Source organism: Schistocerca americana, chromosome 2, assembly GCF_021461395.2.
Source record: "Schistocerca americana isolate TAMUIC-IGC-003095 chromosome 2, iqSchAmer2.1, whole genome shotgun sequence".
NCBI classification, from domain to species: domain Eukaryota; kingdom Metazoa; phylum Arthropoda; class Insecta; order Orthoptera; family Acrididae; genus Schistocerca; species Schistocerca americana.
Genome location: NC_060120.1, coordinates 110,757,175 through 110,776,512, shown reverse-complemented (window position 1 = coordinate 110,776,512; position 19,338 = coordinate 110,757,175). Strand labels below are relative to the sequence as shown.

At 44.3% G+C, this 19,338-nt stretch overlaps 1 protein-coding gene across 1 annotated transcript in view; it reads right to left on the bottom strand.

The window, feature by feature from the left end:
* Positions 1-18,974, bottom strand: part of LOC124595955 (zinc finger protein 37-like) — a 77,624-nt gene extending 58,650 nt beyond the window's left edge. Inside the window, exon 1 of the mRNA XM_047134878.1 lies at positions 18,862-18,974. Coding sequence (XP_046990834.1) covers positions 18,862-18,868 — 7 coding nt within the window. The 5' untranslated portion in view covers positions 18,869-18,974. The remainder of the gene's footprint in view (positions 1-18,861) is intronic.
* Positions 18,975-19,338: the final 364 nt, after the last annotated feature.

Here is a 19,338-nt window from a genome sequence, read left to right as displayed (position 1 = left end):
GAAGTCTGAGGGTATTTCACCTGTCTCATATATCTTGCACACCACGTGGGGCAATTCTGCTATGGGTGGCTCTCCCAAAGTTCTCAATATTTCTGAGGGAGTGTCGTCTACTCGAAATGCCTCGTTTCCATTTAGGTCTTTCACTGAGGCACAAGCTGCCCCCACCTTGGCAAGGCCAGTTGTCTGTGGGAGGATCTGTAACCTAGGTGAGGTTACATTACCCTTACGGCATTCCAATGATTTTTTATTGCCTTAAAAGAGTAAACTACAGTGGGCACATGTGATTATTTTTAAAAATAATTGTTTGCATTTTACTGCGTAGATACTGTTCTTTAGCAATAACATCATCCAAAATAACAACACAGTAACATATTACACCCAGAGCTTTTCAGCTTTGTCTCTCGCAACATGAATTACAATGTCAATGACAGTTGAAATTTCTAAGCTGCATGTAAATGTTGGTTCGAGGCATCTCCAATACGCCCTAAAAGACTGATTGAAACACTTTGTAAAAATTGGTACAGAATTCCATTCAAGACTATTTATAGACAACATGCACAAATTCTAATGCAAATGATGATAAAAATTACAGACATTACAGCAATCTTAGATTTTTTCTTCAACCTTTTAGTACACTCCTGGACCCGCCTTGAATTATAGTGTCTAAGTAAGGAATGAAGAAGTATTAAGAAGAGTTGGAGAAGAAAGAAACATGCTGAAAGTCATCAGAAAGAGAAAATGGAACTGGATTGGACATTATTTGAGGAGGGACTGTTTACTGAAGAAAGGAATAGAAGGAATAGTGGACAGAAAAATGGGAAGAGGAAAAAGAAGATATCAAATGCTGAACAATATCAAAGGAAGCAAATATTCAGAAATGAAAAGACCTTAAGGCAGAATACCATACTACTACTACTACTACTACTACTACTACTACTAAGAGCATAGATATTGTTTGAGTTGAATGTGGAACTAGGTTTCAAATTTGTACGCATATGCACATATGAGACGTTTCATTGTACGCAGTAACATCATATTTCCGAAACTTCCTGAAAAATTAAACTGTGAGATAGACTGGGACTCAAACCCAGAACTTTGCCTTTCATGGACAATGTTGTTACTAGCTGAGCTATCCAGGTATGTCTTGCAACTTGTTGCCACTGCTATACTGTCAATACATCTCTCTTGCTTTCCAAACTTCAGAGTAGTTCATCAGCATACACTGTGGGACTAGCACCCCTGGAAGAAAGTATACTGTGGAGAAATGGCTTATCCACACCCTTTGGGATTCTTTCGGAATGAAAACAGGAGACTGGTACTGGCACAAGTGAAGCTGTGCACCCATGAGTTGCACCAGGATAGAACAGTCAGTACGACACTGCCTATGAAGCACAGTCTGGGACTGCTAAGATCTTAGCTCTGCCGCAGTTTAGCACCATCTACATACCTCTCCAAACTCTTTGGGCACTAACAAGCCAGACAACATAATAATTGACAACATAAAAACATAGAAGCATTCAGAAATTTCTTAAAAAATTGTATACACCCGGATCGCTATAACAAAGTGACTGATAGCTAGCTAGCTGTTTATAGGACAACTACCAGAGCAAGAACAAATCAGAAAACAACCTCAATGTGCCTTTGTTCTGCTCACCCTTTTCATAATGCACTGCTATCTGAAGGACTGGTTGTCACAGTCAGATGCGAATTACACTTCTAATGGATAATGTAATGGTGTGTGTTTTGGTCCTTTGTCTGACATTTTAGTTTACAGAAAAGACTGGCTGAAGCTAGCAGTGAAAATTCTATCATACTCTAAAAATGCAAAGTCAATACTGCATGTTAATGTATACAGCACAGAATTGCACAGCTATTGCTGCCACAGCAATGTATAGTAACTGTGAATCAGCATCATCTTCTACACCCAAATGTGCTCGTGTGTCACTCACTTTATTCTGGTCGAGGTGTAGTTCAAAAGATGACTCAAACAAACACACAATTAAAAGAAATGATATGCCAGATAAAGTGTACAAAGGCATACAAGGTATGATGAAAATAAGATAACATGGCAATGATGCTAGTCAATGAGAAATCACTAAAGCAGAGGAAGAGTAATGTCTATACAGGCAGACAATTCCACAAAACATAATTATCACCAACTAAAAAAAAAAAAAAAAAAAAGTTTTTCACAAAGGAAGAAGTGGGCTTTAGAAGTTCCAAAAATATAAAAGTTAATTCAGCTGGGTATGAGAAACGATCTTGTAATTTTTGAATAATGGTGTGCTGCTTGGGTATAATACAGCCAAGTGATATGAAATGGAACAAGTATGTAGATGTAGAATTTTCACTGCTAGCTTCAGCCAGTCTTGATGTGCAACCCACTCTTTGAGTGCTACTCGAGTATTTGGGATCCCAACAGGTCAGGTTAAAGGCTGACATCGAAGTAATTCTGAGGCATACTGGTAGATTCGAAATACAAACTTTGATCATCACAGAAATGTTTCGTGAACTCAAATGTGGTTCCCTGAACAGAAGACAAAGTTCTTATCACAAACCATTGTTGAGAAAATTTAGAGAACTGGCAATTGCTGCTGACTGCACAACAATTCTACTACTGCTAATACATGTCTAGCATAAGGACCATGAACACAAGTTAACATAAATTAGCCGTCATACGGGCATGCATAGACAGTGGTTTTTCCTTTGTTTCATTAGTGAGTGGAATCGGAAAGGGAATGATTAGTAGTGCTACAAGATACTCTCCACCATACACTGTACAGTGGGTTGCTGAGTATGTATGTAGATGTAGATGTTGATACAACAGAATGCGCCCTTTTGCAGATTGTAAATGGAATTATAGATCTACACAGTGAGTAAGAATGACAAATTTAGCAGCTACAGCTGGATGATGTGTTCCATTGATCCTCCACAATTTTCAAAGTTTTGACCGTGATAAACTGATGCTGCAGTGTTCATCTTTGGTATGGTAGTGTAAAAGGTGTCACATATTCAGCTAAATAAAAAATCTACACAATTTGAATGTTTATTTACACATACAAACCGACTTACATTTTTTTGTATGCACCCATGTGTGGCATATACACTCCTCGAAATGGAAAAAAGAACACATTGACACCGGTGTGTCAGACCCACCATACTTGCTCCGGACACTGCGAGAGGGCTGTACAAGCAATGATCACACGCACGGCACAGCGGACACACCAGGAACCGCGGTGTTGGCCGTCGAATGGCGCTAGCTGCGCAGCATTTGTGCACCGCCGCCGTCAGTGTCAGCCAGTTTGCCGTGGCATACGGAGCTCCATCGCAGTCTTTAACACTGGTAGCATGCCGCGACAGCATGGACGTGAACCGTATGTGCAGTTGACGGACTTTGAGCGAGGGTGTATAGTGGGCATGCGGGAGGCCGGGTGGACATACCGCCGAATTGCTCAACACGTGGGGCGTGAGGTCTCCACAGTACATCGATGTTGTTGCCAGTGGTCGGCGGAAGGTGCACGTGCCTGTCGACCTGGGACCGGACCGCAGCGACGCACGGATGCATGCCAAGACCGTAGGATCCTACGCAGTGCCGTAGGGGACCGCACCGCCACTTCCCAGCAAATTAGGGACACTGTTGCTCCTGGGGTATCGGCGAGGACCATTCGCAACCGTCTCCATGAAGCTGGGCTACGGTCCCGCACACCGTTAGGCCGTCTTCTGCTCACGCCCCAACATCGTGCAGCCCGCCTCCAGTGGTGTCGCGACAGGCGTGAATGGAGGGACGAATGGAGACGTGTCGTCTTCAGCGATGAGAGTCGCTCCTGCCTTGGTGCCAATGATGGTCGTATGCATGTTTGGCGCCGTGCAGGTGAGCGCCACAATCAGGACTGCATACGACCGAGGCACACAGGGCCAACACCCGGCATCATGGTGTGGGGAGCGATCTCCTACACTGGCCGTACACCACTGGTGATCGTCGAGGGGACACTGAATAGTGCACGGTACATCCAAACCGTCATCGAACCCATCGTTCTACCAGTCCTAGACCGGCAAGGGAACTTGCTGTTCCAACAGGACAATGCACGTCCGCATGTATCCCGTGCCACCCAACGTGCTCTAGAAGGTGTAAGTCAACTACCCTGGCCAGCAAGATCTCCGGATCTGTCCCCCATTGAGCATGTTTGGGACTGGATGAAGCGTCGTCTCACGCGGTCTGCACGTCCAGCACGAACGCTGGTCCAACTGAGGCGCCAGGTGGAAATGGCATGGCAAGCCGTTCCACAGGACTACATCCAGCATCTCTACGATCGTCTCCATGGGAGAACAGCAGCCTGCATTGCTGCGAAAGGTGGATATACACTGTACTAGTGCCGACATTGTGCATGCTCTGTTGCCTGTGTCTATGTGCCTGTGGTTCTGTCAGTGTGATCATGTGATGTATCTGACCCCAGGAATGTGTCAATCAAGTTTCCCCTTCCTGGGACAATGAATTCACGGTGTTCTTATTTCAATTTCCAGGAGTGTAGGTCCAATTCAAAATTCTAGATTCTAATGTTTATGTTGTTTCTGCATCACCTTTCTGTGAATGTATTAATATTCATATGTAACACAATATACTGCTTATTTTTTTCTTCAATTGCCATAAAAAAAACTTTTACCATATCATCAACTGTAAACTTACAATAGGCCACATCTAATACCATTGCATATTAACATGGGGAGGGGGAGGGGGGGGGGGGGAAACAAGTTATTTAGGATATTTTTCAGAATTTTTGGACACTTACAAATTTATATTTCCAAGAATTTTCAAAAGTTGTGAGTGTTGCACATAACCTATTATGTAGTCAATCAGCATTTGAGATTTACAAGTTGCCGTAAATACTTAACATTATAAGTTATATTATTTTTCTCTTTTAACAGGAGTGTATACTGCCTGCATTTATTGTAAACTGATGATATTGTTGAATTTGTTACTGGCTTTCGGCTGAAGAATATTTCACAGAAATAGTAAATTTTGTACCATGTTTTTCTGTTGTTGTAACAGATATGTCATTTTGACTCTAAAAGGTTACCAGACCCACTAAAGGGAATCAGCAATCTTACTTGAAAGCTATTCATTACTGTAATTGCACTAGGCACAATGCAGCCACACTGTTTATACTGTTCTCAGGCACAGGATGAGATGGTTGGTGTTCGTAAGCAACTAGGAATCATCGTGACTACTGTACGGCAATTGGAAGCTGCTGTGAGGGCTACTGAGAGCCATTTCCCACAGTTATTACAGGTGCACTGAGAGCCACTTAGCAGAGATACTAAAGGTCTGTCCTCTTCTGTGGATACTGTCTCTTTTGCAGGAAATACAGGATGTGTCACTCAACATCCACTTCAGTGTGTGTGACTTATCAATGGCAGGTCTAGGCGTCCTGTGTAGGAGAGACAAGGACCAGGGACAGGATGATCCAGCTACCCCTTAACCAACAAGTTCGAGGTGCTATCTTCCACTGTAACCAAACTGAGCCAGGGAGACTTCACTTACCAGAAAAACGTGCACAGTCCAGTGTGAAGGGAGGTAAAAACAAAGGGGGAAGGAGGTCTATCAATTATCTGCAAGTCAAACATACAGCTAATAATGGTCCCCCTTATGGAAATGCCAACAGTGGACTGGAAAAACACCACCCACATTCAGTGTGTATGCCTGGGGGTCTCATTCCACATTTATCAATGGGGCTATTCCAATAGTCACTGAGGAAAAAGGGTGTAACCAACTGCAAAGTGAGGCTCATGTTGGGAAAAATGTTGTTTTTCATCTGGGATCCAGAGCTGTACTTATATCATTCCAGTGACTGGCAGAAAAGGTTGACATTATTAGCCTCACTCATATTGTTTCAACAAAGCTCACAATCTGCAGCATGGTCCCCATAACAGAACGTGGCCTCCTGGTTCTCAATCAGGTGGAAGGTTTGAACCTTAGACAAAAGATATGCTAAGCTGCAACTTCCTTGACTTGTACCATAGTGCTGAGAACTAGAGGGTCCCCCAAAATGAATAAATTCTGCACTACACAACAGAGGCTGTTACCCAGGTATCAGAGGGTTTTTTAGACTGGGCCAAAATACTAATCAGAAAAAATATTATGTAAAAGTATAGTGTGCTTGCCTGTTTCAAAATTTGTTCAAATGGCTCTGAGCACTATGGGACTTAACTTCTGAGGTCATCAGTCCCGTAGAACTTAGAACTACTTAAACCTAACCAACCTAAGGACATCACACACGTCCATGCCTGAGGCAGGATTCGAACCTGCAACCGTAGCGGTCTTGCGGTTCCAGACTGTAGCACCTAGAACTGCTCGGCCACTCCGGCAAACAGTTACCCTTACTTCTTCCATTATTTACATTTGACCAAGTGAGATGAGGTCTAGATTTCAAAAGAAAAATAATATATAATAAGAACAATGAAAGCTACTTTGGGAAGAGGATACTGAGGGGTGTGAACTATTAATAATTAAAAGCTATTATTGGATTTGGCATACAATCACCTTCCACATCCCTCTGGCATAGCTGAGAAGCTGTAGTTGTGAGTATATGGGATGAACATAAGACTGAAAAGTGTGCCCCAAATAAGGTGCATCAGACTGAACTATTTACCATGAATTATATAGTTTTGACTGTTTGGCCACTTAAGTTTTCACGTAGCGATACCCTGAGGAATTTTTTGAGCATGCTCGGTAGTAAAGGCCTCTGTGCAATAGATGGTACAGGACTTTCGGACATGTGTGCAACTCTTTTGTCAGTATGGTTTAACGAAATCAGGATGGCTAATCAAACTAGAAAGAAAAAGTTCCTGAGAATTCCAGGTATGGGGAGGAAAATGGTGTCATTTGTTAGAAGCTACTGATAAATTAATTGTGAGTGGGGGTAGGGGAGCATACAGTAATAACAACTTTTCTTTCATCACAGCTGAGATACACTAGCCATAAGTAAGAGTTTAATCACAGTTTTTAAACACTGATAATTTTTATGGAATAATGTTCATATAATTAACAGATTTTGAAATATTAAGTATTTTAATATTTGTGATTTTTAAAACTCAATAAAATTAAATTACGAGATTTTATGAAATTCCTGAAGTTCCCTGAGATTTCCCCTGATTTTTCCAGTAAAATGTAATTTCCTGAGAATTCCAGGTTTTCAAGAAGAATTGCCACCCTGGGGTCCTCAGGTTACTTGTGAAGTTTGTTTCAGAAATTACTCTTGGTCAGTAATAACATACCAAGTAAAACAACACAAAAATTGTGGACGTGAAGTTTCAGCTAAAATAATTTATTCATTGACGAACGCAAACATTTAATTTTATTTGTGAAATATGTGCCCTATGGAAAGCAGAAGAAAAAACTTTCAGTACTTTGCCGTGAATTTTAAAGGAATCTCAAATTAAGCTAGAAACAGACAGGGTAGATGGGAGGTGCAACGGAAATCCAGTTTGCCATGCAGACAGGAGTTAGTGCAAAGGGCATATCAACAAGTTCACTCTTCCAGACTCACCAAGTGCCCTTGATGTGTGCAGTGAAAAAGACTAAAACTGTGTTTCTTATCAAAGAATGTTATATGATATGGATCGACCAAAGGAGGCAGTTGTTTAAGACACTGACATCATGTTTAAGAGGATGGAGTTGGTTCTATCTGACCATCCTGATTTAGATTTGTCCTAAATAACTTCAGGCAAATACCGGCATTGTTTCTTCATTAAGACCATGGCCAACAACCTGTCCTATTCTCAGAAAGCTATTTGTTTTACGTGCATTATGATGACAAACCCAACACTGTTCTAATAATAATAATAATAACAACAACAATACATGGCAGCTAGAATGGAGAACAATCTCCAATACATTGGGATGGGTAACGGCTGTTGTGGGACACAATCAGTAGGGAAAGGCTGAGGGCAAAGGGGTCAAATGGGGATGGTCAAAGACGGAAGCCTTTAGAGGATGACGGCAAGGCAAATATGGCCTTATGGCATATGCTGGAGGGGGATTTCTTAGCAGAGAATGAGTTGACACTCAGAAGAGGATCAGAGTGGTATAGACATTGAACCAGGTATTCAAATCATCATGTAATATGGTGATGACTGCATAATATGTAAAACACACAACAATAATAAAGTAACTGAATGCTACTTATTACGGGATATGAAATTCTTGACTGGCCTGTGGAAGCAGATGGGTGAGAGTATGGTACAGGTTTTAGCAAAGGTTGTGAAAGTTTTTCTCAGGACACTGGTGATATTGGGAATACTGCTCAGTGGTTATATAGGCTGTGGTAATGGAGTCTGTATTTTGCGATTTACATTCATTGATTTTGCTAACTTACAACCAATATTATCAGCTTCCTAACTAACCTGGACCTCAGGCTATGCTACAGGCCAGTCTCTTACCACAATTAATGTTACATTCCATCCAAGAGCTTGCATCACCATATCAATTTTCACTCACTGTTATACTAGGGTCAAGGTTGTAACATGGGTGACAACAATGAAGTAAAATGAGATTTTCACTCTGCAGCGGAGTGTGCGCTGATATGAAACTTCCTGGCAGATTAAAACTGTGTGCCAGACCGAGACTCGAACTCGGGACCTTTGCCTTTCGCGGGCAAGTGCTCTACCAACTGAGCCACCCAAGCTCGACTCACGCCCTGTCCTCACAGCTTTACTTCTGCCAGTGCCTCGTCTCCTACCTTCCAAACTTTACAGAAGCTCTCCTGCGAACCTTGCAGGACTAGCACTCCTGAAAGAAAGGATATTGCAGAGACATGGCCTGGCCACAGCCTGGGGGATGTTTCCAGAATGAGATTTTCACTCTGCAGCGGAGTGTGTGTTGATATGAAACTTTCTGGCAGATTAAAACTGTGTGCCGGACCAAGACTTGAACTTGGGACCTTCGCCTTTCGCGGGCAAGTGCTCTACCGACTGAGCCACCCAAGCTCACAGGAGAGCTTCTGTAAAGTTTGGAAGGTAGGAAACGAGGTACTGGCGGAGGTAAAGCTGTGAGGACGGGGCGTGAGTCGTGCTTGGGTGGCTCAGTCGGTAGAGCACTTGCCCGCGAAAGGCAAAGGTCCCGAGTTCGAGTCTTGGTCCGGCACACAGTTTTAATCTACCAGGAAGTTTCATGTCAGCGCACACTCCGCTGCAGAGTGAAAATCTCATTCTACTTCATTGTTTCAACAATGAAGTAGTCATTGTTTCAACAATGAAATAGTCTGCAATAAAACACACTAATTTCTAGTTCAAAAACCAAGTGAAACAGGTAGGATTATTTAGAATAGTAAGGGTCTGGAAAGGGGGAGTAAAAAAAAAAAAAATGAATACTAGACAACAGGAAAACATTAGGATTTGAAGCATGGAATGTCAGAAACTTGAAAGTGGTATGAAAACTAGAAAATCAGAAAATTGAAATGTAAAGGCTAAGTCTAGATACAGTGAGGATCAGTGAAGCAAAATGGAAGAAGGTAAGAATTTCTGGTTTGATGAATATAGGATAATATCAGCAGTAGCAGCAAATGGTATAAGGGTTGGTTGGTTGGTTTGTGGGGGTCGAAAGGAACAGACTACAAAGGTCATCAGTCCCATGCTCCACGACAATAAAAACTCACAAGGTGCAAAAACAAGTAAAAGAGGTAACAAGGGATGACACAGAACAAGAAAGACACAGAACTAGAAAGATACAGACAAAGACCAGAAAACAAGGAAATAATAGCACATAGAGATTTACAGTGGTTGGCCGACCATGGCAACAAAAAAGGAAAAGCCAACCACCAAGAAACACACTAAAAACCACAATGTAAAACTGTAGGGCAAAGGCCAGACTCAAAACAGAAAAGGACACAAACCCTTCGATCGAGCCCCCTGCATGAATAAAACTCAAAACTAGGTCTGCCACTGCAGTGTCATCCGATAAAAGTGCAGGGAGTGTATCAACAGGATGTGGACCACTGTCAACATTGATCCACAGCAGCAGAGAGGTGGGTCCTCACGGCGCAAGAGATGACCATGCGTCATCCAGGTGTGGCCAATGCGGAGCTGGCAGAGAACGACTGAGTCCTAGCGGGAGGCTCGTAAGGAGGAGCACCACATGTCAGTAGTCTCCTTGACGGCCCGAAGTTTGTTGGGTGAAGGCAGGGTGTGCCATTCTTCACCCCAGGTGCGAAGTACCTTCTGCCGCAAAACCGGCCTGAGGTCACTCTCCGAAAGGCCAACCTCCAAGGCTGGAGAACCGACAGCCTGTTTGGTCAGCATGTCAATACGTTCATTTTCCAGGATGCCGACATGATCCTGGGTCCACACAAAGACCACAGAGTGGTCGCAACGGGCAAGAGTATGGAGGGCCTCCTGGATAGCCATCACCAGATGAGAGCGAGGTAAACACCGGTCGACAGCTTGTAAACCACTCAGGGAGTCACTACAGATAACGAAGGACTCACCTGAGCAGCAGCTGATATACTCTAGGGCGCGAGAGATGGCGACCAGCTCACCAGTGAAAACACTGGAGCAATGAGTGTTGTTTATAATGATCCCCTAGGGTAAGAGCATAACCGACACGACCAGCAACCATCGAACAACGTCAGAGTCTTGAAATGCGGCAAGGATTGAAAGAAAGCGGCGGCGGAGAGCCTCAGGAGAGACTCAGTCCTTCAGGCCCTGTGACAAATCGAGCCGAAGGTATGGGCGGGGCATGCACCACAGGGGGGTAGATGTATATGGGCCTGGAAAACAGGAGGGAGTGGGAAAAACTCAATCCCAGAGAGAAGAGCCCGGACATGAACTGAGATCGTACACCCTGATTGGGGCCGCCACTCTGGCAGGTGGACGGTAACTGGGATGTGTGGGCGAGCTACAAAAGTGGGCAGCGTAAGCAGCCAGTAATCATTGGCGCTGGATCCGCAATGGAGAGACACCAACCTCCACAAGTATGCTAGTGACAGGGCTTGTGCGGGAAGCTCCAGTGGCACGTCGGATTCCGCTATGAAGGCTGGGGTCAAGCAACCGTAACACGGAAGGGGATGCCGAACCGTAAGCCAGGCTCCCATAATCCAGATGGGACTGGATTAATACCTGGTACAGCTGTAAAAGGGTAGTCCGATCAGCACCCCAGCTGGTGTGACTCAAGCAACGAAGAGTATTAAGATGCCACCAGCACGTTTGTTTAAGCTGCCGATATGATGGAGCCAAGTCAAGCGGGTATCAAAAACCAATCCCAAAAACCGATGCGTCTCTACCCCCGAAAGAGGTTCGCCATCAAGATAAAGCCGTGGCTCAGGGTGAACAGTGCGACACTGGCAGAAATGCATAACACAGGTCTTGCCAGCCGAAAACTGGAAGGCAGTTGCCTGCTGCGCCTTGCGGAGAGCGCTCTGCAGCTCTCCTTCAGCAGCTGCAATGCCAGTGGAGCTATAGTATAAGCAGAAGTCATCAGCATACAAGGAAGGTGAGACAGACATTCCCACCACCACAGTGAGCCCATTAATTACAACTGAAAAGAGGCAGACACTCAAGACGTATCCTTGTGGGACCCCATTCTCCTGAACTCAGGAGGAACTATGGAAGGCCACAACTTGCACGCAGAAAGAACGAAGCGACAGAAAATTTTGTATGAAAATCGGGAGCAGACCCCGAAGACCCCACCTATGAAGTGTGGTGAGGATGTGATGTCGCCATGTCGTATCATACGCCTTCCGCATGTCAAAAAAGACGGCAACCAGATGCAGATGGGGGGCAAATGCCGTATGGATGGCAGACTCCAGGCTCACCAGATTATCAGTGGCAGAGTGGCCCTTACGGAACCCACCCTGGGACGGAGCCATAAGGCTAGGGACTCAAGCAGCCAACTCAACCTCCGGCTCACCATGCGTTCGAGCATCTTGCAAGGAACGTTGGCGAGGCTAATGGGGCGGTAGCTGTCCACCTCCAATGGGTTCTTGCCAGGTTTCAACACAGGGATTATGATGCTTTCCCGTAATTGCAACGGGAACTCACCCTCAACCCAAATGCGGTTGAAAAGGTCTAGGAGGCGTCGCTACCAGTCCACCAAGAGGTGTCTGAGCACCTGACAGTGGATGCAATCTGGCCCGGGAGCCGTATCAGGGCAAGCAGCTAGGGCACCTTGGAATTCCCATTCACTGAATGGTACATTGTACGAGTCAGGGTGATGCGTGTGAAATGAAAGGCTCCGACGTTCCAACTGCTCTTTCACGGAGTGGAAGGCCTGCGGGTAATTCGCAGAAATGGAACTGTGAGCAAAATGCTCTGCTAAGTGGTTCGCAATCGTGTCAGAGTCAGTACAGATTGCTCCACTCAGTGAAAGCGCAGGTACGCTGATGGGGGTCCAATAGCCATAGAGTCGCCTAATCTTGGCCCAAACCTGCAATGGAGAGGTACGAAGACCAATGGTGGAGACATACCTTTCCCAGCACTCCTGTTTGCGCCGGCAAATGCGGCGGCAGGCTCGCACGTGGAGCCGTTTAAAGGCGATGAGGTGTTCCAATGAGGGATGCTGCTTGTGACGCTGGAGGGCTCGCCTGCGATCTTTAATCACCTCAGCAATCTCGGGGAACCACCAAGACACAGTCCTCCGCCAAGAGGACCCAGAACAACAGGGAATGGCGGCAGATTCTGCAGCAGTAACGATGCCGGTGGTGTCCGAGTGAACCACAGGATCAATGGCATCATTGGAAAGAGGCTCAATAGTGGCAATGGAGGTGAACAAGTCCCAGTCAGAGTTATTCATAGCGCATCTGCAGGGGCGCCCAGAAGAGTGACGCTGTGGCAGTGACAGAAAGATCGGAACATGGTCACTACTGCACAAGTCATCATGCACACTCCAATGGACACACAGTAATAGGCTAGGGCTGCCGATCGAAAGGTCGATGGCTGAGTACACATGTGCCACACTGAAATGTGTAAAGGCATCATTATTTAAAAGAGAAAGGTCGAGCTGTGCCAACACTTGCTCAACGACGCTGCCTCGGCCTGTTGTCACTGATCCACCCCACAGAGAGTTATGAGTGTTGAAGTCGCCCAGTAACAGAAAAGGTGGTGGCAATTGGACTATCAGTGCGCCCAGGACATGCAGCGGGACAACACCATCCGGTGACGATAGAGACTGCAGACAGTAACAGGCTGAGGCGTCCACACCCGAACAGCGACAGCCTCTAAAGGTGTTTGTAGAGGGCTACACTCGCTGTAAAGAGAGTGAAGGACATAGATACAGACGCCACCAGATACCCTCTCATAAGCTGACCGGTTCTTATAATAACCCCGATAGCCACAGAGAGTGGGGTTTCGCATAACCGGAAACCAAGTTTCCTGAGGAGCAATGCAGAGGAAAGGGTGAAGGCTGAGAGGTTGTCAGAGCTCAGCAAGATGGTGGAAAAAACTGCTGCAGTTCCACTGGAGGGTGACATTGTCCATGGCCGCGAAAGGCACGAAGGGACCAAGGAAGCAGATTACGCTGCTGGGTCACCTGCTGCCACCGATGGAGTACCTGTGCGAAAGACATCAATTGTGTCTGAGGGTCTGGCTAGATCTAGGTCCTCAGCGGACAACAGAATCTCTACCTCGTCCGCAGACGCAGAGGTTGTGGTGGGGTGGGTGCCACCACAAGTTCCTTGGTCGAAGAGGTCTTCTTCTTGAAATTTTTTCGCTGCTCCTTGGGTTTCACTGGCTGGAAGGGCTTCACTGATTCAGTCTGCGGGACGGAGGAGGATCGTGAAGCCCTACGACCAGCTGCTTCTGGGCACTTATGCCACTGCCAGGCATCATCTTTCCCACTTGTGGAAACCTGGGAAGGAAGGGACCTAAGGGACCCCTGGCGAGTGAGAGGAACCGAAAAAGTTGGACGCTTCTCCGGCTTAGATGCGCGGATGGACGTCCCCGATCGGTGGGGGGTGTTGCTCCTGAGGTAGGTGGCGCAGGAGCAACAGGGTGGGTAGTGCCCCCCCCCACGGTCAAGGGGGCATGTGGAGTCGTACAACTCGGGGAGCCGACTGGAATTCGCTGAACTGATGGGGCTATCAAGGTTGTTGTAGTGGCGGCATATGAGGAAGTCATTCGCACAGGATGGATTCATTCATATTTCTTCTTAGCCTCAGTACAGGGCAGTTGGTCCACGGTCTTATATTCCATGATTTTCCGCTCTTTCTGTAAGATCCTGAAGTCTGGCGAGCAAGGTGAATGATGCTCTCTGCAGTTGACACAAATGGAAGGCGGGGCACATGGAGTGATGGGTGTCCGCAATCTCGACAAGTGAGGCTGGAAGTATAGTGGGAAGACATATGGCCGAACTTCCAGCACTTAAAGCACCGGATCGGGGGAGGGATATAGGGCTTGACATCACAACGGTAGACCATCACCTGTAATGTATCACCCTCGAAAGCCAAGTGAAGGTATCAGTAGCAATCTGATTATCCTTTGCATCCCGACGAACACACCGGACGAAATGTACGCCTCGCCACTCTAAATTGGAGCGCAGCTCGTCATCAGACTGCAAAAGAAGGTCCTCATGGAAAATAATACCCTGGATCATATTTAAACTCTTATGGGGTGTGATGGTGACTGAAACATCCCCCAGCTTGTCACAAGCAAGTAACCTTCGTGACTGGGCAGAGGATGCCAGTTATCAATACTGACCCAGAGCGCATTTTGGACAAGCCCTCCACCTCCCTAAACTTGTCCTCTAAATGCTCTACAAAGAATTGAGGCTTCGTTGACATGAAAAACTTCCCATCAGCTCTCGTACAAACTAGGAACCGAGGCGAATAAGTGTCGCTGCCACCCTGAGCCTTTCGCTCCTCCCACGGTGTGGCCAGGGAGGGGAACAATTTGGGATTGTATTTCTGAGCGCTGAATTGAGCCCGAGAACGCTTAGAGACTGCTGGCCAACAGCAAGAGATGATGTACCACGCTTCATTGAGTGTCATCCGCCCTGATGCCACCCACTTCGACCAAGGGCCCTCCTCACGGACGCCACCCAGCCTCAGTAAGGGCCACCTGGCAGGATGGCCACTGCTGGGAGTCCCGATGCCCTATGGACATAGGCATCTACTCCTTGGCATACGTGGGGAGTTAATGGCACAGGCATCCCTATGTTGTCAGGGGCTACAACCAACAGGGAACATGGCGGCCCCACCACAACGGACTGGCTACTGTGCTGGATATTAGGTGCAAGGAAGTCCACAGTCGTCGTCTCCGCAGAAAGCAACACTGCACAGCGCATGGTGGAAATCACACCCAGGAATGTATCCTCGCCCAAGAGATGGAGAACGAGCGGGACTGCAATGCGACAATGAGAAAGCTGGCTAAAGGTCTCAATGAACAATGGACACAATGTACCATGTACCATGTAAGGCATCCTTCCCCAATTGACTCGTTCTTCGGAAGAATTATGAAAGATGGAGGTAAAACCCGAGAGGGGACCATCACATAAAAACCAAAACTTGTGAGAATCCTTTTAGTCGCCTCTTACGACAGGCAGGAATACCGTGGGCCTATTCTTACCCCCAAACTCGCAGGGGGGTGGTAAAAGGGAGTAGGATTTGTTATGAATGGGAAAGCAGGGCAGACAATTACTACGAGTAGTTTAGTGATAGGGTTGTTCTGATCAGAACTGTCAGCAAAACAATGCCTACAACAATAGTTCAGGTATACATCCCAATATCACAAGCACAACCTGAAAAGTTTGAGAAAAAATAAGAGGATATCGAATGGGAAGTTCAATACGTGCAAGCAGATGAAATGCAGTTGTAGGGGAAAGAACAGAAGAATAAGTTACAAGAAAAAAATGGTTCAAAAGGGTCTGAGCACTATGGGACTTAACATCTTAGGTCATCAGTCCCCTAGAACTTAGAACTACTTAAACTTAACTAACCTAAAGACATCACACACATCCATGCCCGAGGCAGGATTCGAACCTGCGACCGCAGCAGTCCCGCGGTTCCGGACTGAAGCGCCTAGAACCGCACGGCCACCGCAGCGGCTGTTACAAGAGACTATGGACTTTGTAGAGGAATGAGAGAGGAGAAAGATTGAGTTCTGTAATAAATTACAGCTAGTAATAGTGAATACACTGTTCAAAATTCACAAGAGGGCACAGAATACTTGGGAAAGGCCTGGAGACATGGAAAGATTCCAAATGCATTACATCCTGCTCAGACAAAGCTTCCAAAATAAGATATTGGATTGTAAGGCGTATTCATGAGCACATATAGACTTGGATCACAATTTAATAATGATGAGGAGTAAGCTGAAGTTTGAGAGGCTTGTCCAGAAGAATCATTGTGCAAAGAAGTGGGATACTTAAGTACTGAGGAATGATGAGGGGTGTCACCTCTCATAAACTAAAATATTTTACTTTTCTGATGATTTGTTAAAACATTATGGACCTCTCTACATGAGAGTATTTGTGAAAATTCATAACGAAAGGGAAAATAATAAAAAAACTGTAGTAAATTATTACTAGTGACAGAGATCGGAAATAATTAAAAAAAAGTTGAAGAAGAATTAGACTGTGAGATACATTGAATGGAATGAATAGTCTAATCAGTACAGGATATAGATTGAGAGTAAACTGAAGAAAGTAATGACAAGCAGCAGAAATGCGATTAATGATACACTTCACTTCACAATTGAGGACCAAGATGTAGAATACGTTAAAGAATTCTGTTACACTGGAAGCAGAAAAATATGGAGGACAAAGCATGAAGGACATAGAAAGCAAATTAGTATAGGTAAACAGGGCATTCCTGGCCAAGGGCAGCTGCTAGTAACAAACATTGACCTTAATCAGACGAAAAAATTTCTGAAAATGTACATTTGGAGCACTGCATTGTACGTCAGTTATTCATGGACTACGGAAAAACCAGAAAAGACGACACACAAAGCATTTAAGATGTGGTGCTAGTAGCATTTTGATATTTAGGTGGACTGAGAAGTTAAGAAATTAAGAGATTCTCTGCAGAAACAGCAAAGAATGGAACATATGGAGATCACATTTAAAGTGTGATACTGAACCCTTTCCCCTCCTCCTCTGAGCTCTTGGTTGTGGTAACAGACTGATCTGTGATGCAACCCGAAGTCTAGGTTAGGTTGGAAGGTAAAAATTGGGTTAGAGTTAGCGAAGCCAACAAATGTAAACTAAGAAAATCTAGTTGTGGAAACAAATTTATCTATAGAAAAGCCTAATATTTACACCTGAACCATAATGAAAAACGCTATGTAGGTCCAATACATGAACTTTTACCTACTTCACTGGCAAGAAGGGGGCAGGCTGATTACGAATGTGTTAACGTATCAGGAAATAACTTTCATGGTACTAGAGGGAGCTGTTGAGAGTAAAAAACAGTATGACAAGACAGAGTTTGTGAAACATCCAACAAATAATTGAGGATTAATGGTGAAAGATATTGGCACAAGAGAGGAATTCGTGGTATGCTGTACCAAACCAGAAGACTGATGAAAAATTAATATTACAAACAATATACTGTGACAATCAAAAACTGGATTCGAACACGAATTGTTGCATTTGATGTATACTAATATTTCTATGGAAATCCAAGTTGGAGTCCTGGATTGGCGCAAATTTTCAAATGTAAGAACATAATTACTACAACGCAAATTCATCATTTCTGAACGGCTTTTGGTGACATTACTTCGTATCACAGCATCTTTTTTATTTAATCCTAATTCGTCATATTTCAATGAGTTTAATTCCATTAATAATACAAACTTAAACTTGACGAGAAAAAATTTGGCAAACCGCATTTGTTAATTAAAAATGAGTGTTCTCTGTCAGCTACATTGTGATGAACATATGTATAGCAGCTGTCTTCACATACTAGCTGTACGTAAAATGAATTCTTGGGTTTTCTTGGGCCAATACCCCCGAACAATGAAAAACGTGTCTCTTACATGAACAATGTTAGTATAGGCACCAAACTGTACTGAACATTAAGTAAAATGGCGATAATTACAAAGCAATTATGGCGATAATTACAAAGCAAAAAGCCTAATCAATAACAGCGTAATGAAGAATTTTATTACAGCGACAAAATCACAATAAAAATTTAATTATGAATGTAATGTTAAGAAAGAAAATTGAGTAATTTTTGTGTGGTCTATCTACAGCATCCAATTGCTATAAATAGGCTACATAAGGCAGAAATAAACAGAATTATGGACGTATCAATGGTGTACTTCTGCTGCTGTCTTTTTCATTATTACTTAAAGCAACTGATCAAAGCACCTGTTAAATGCAACTGTCCAATGCTTTCGGCTAAGAAATTCCTTAATCTCTCAAGACTTCACTGTAGCATGTAATGATCTGCGTTACGACAAAAACAATTTAGCTTTTCAATAGTGGATATAGCCAACAATTGAGGGAATTAAGCCACAAATAAAGAGTTCAAGCGTCTTTAATTCTCCTGAGTCTAATATTCTATGGTCCGTGCTCGAAGGACGAAGCAGTGTCAATTCTCACAATTTACAAAGCTTGCATGCTGATACCAAACAGCATAATTGAAAATTCCTTCTACATGCGACATGATGCTCAACGTCACAACCGCTGCTATTTACATCGCAATAAATATTATTAGCACTTGAGAAGCGTATGAATTTTAACACAATTTTAGTGTTGTGTCACATATCACAGGAAACGAAACAATCAAGTAAACGAAAAAAAGAGAGAATAATTTTTACACAAATGTTTACGAAAGAAAGCGAAACTTGTTTGTTTTCAACTGCATCACTGGTGTATCTACTCAAATTACACAGCAAACGCACATGAGAACATCCAAAACTTCAAATTTTCTTACTAACCGCCCATTTCCGTTTGTTACGCCAACTGCGTAAGAAAAACATACATTAAACCCTTTAAATACAACAATAAGTTAAAATTCCCACTCGATACAACTCCTTCACAGCTAAAAATCGATACCACTATCGACAATCTATTGTCATTCGTATATGCGCGAGAGTATTCTAGTAGGTCGATATCTCTGACGCATTGCCATCGAAATCCTTGCTTTTACTCATATCGCATTGACAGTGTTTGTACTTAGATCCACGCTAATAGGTACAAAAACTACAGGGTGACAAAACAAGACTGCTCTCTAAACAGTAAACTCAAAAACGTGTTTCCATAGCGAATGAGAACTTCTACATGTACACACCAACCAATGCGTTCTTCCCATTTTTCGCCCTTGAAACACCGGTCTGACACACTGGCATGACAGCCAGAAATGTTACATATCGCAACAAAATTGTGTTTTTTTATCGAGTAATCTTTATTGAGGC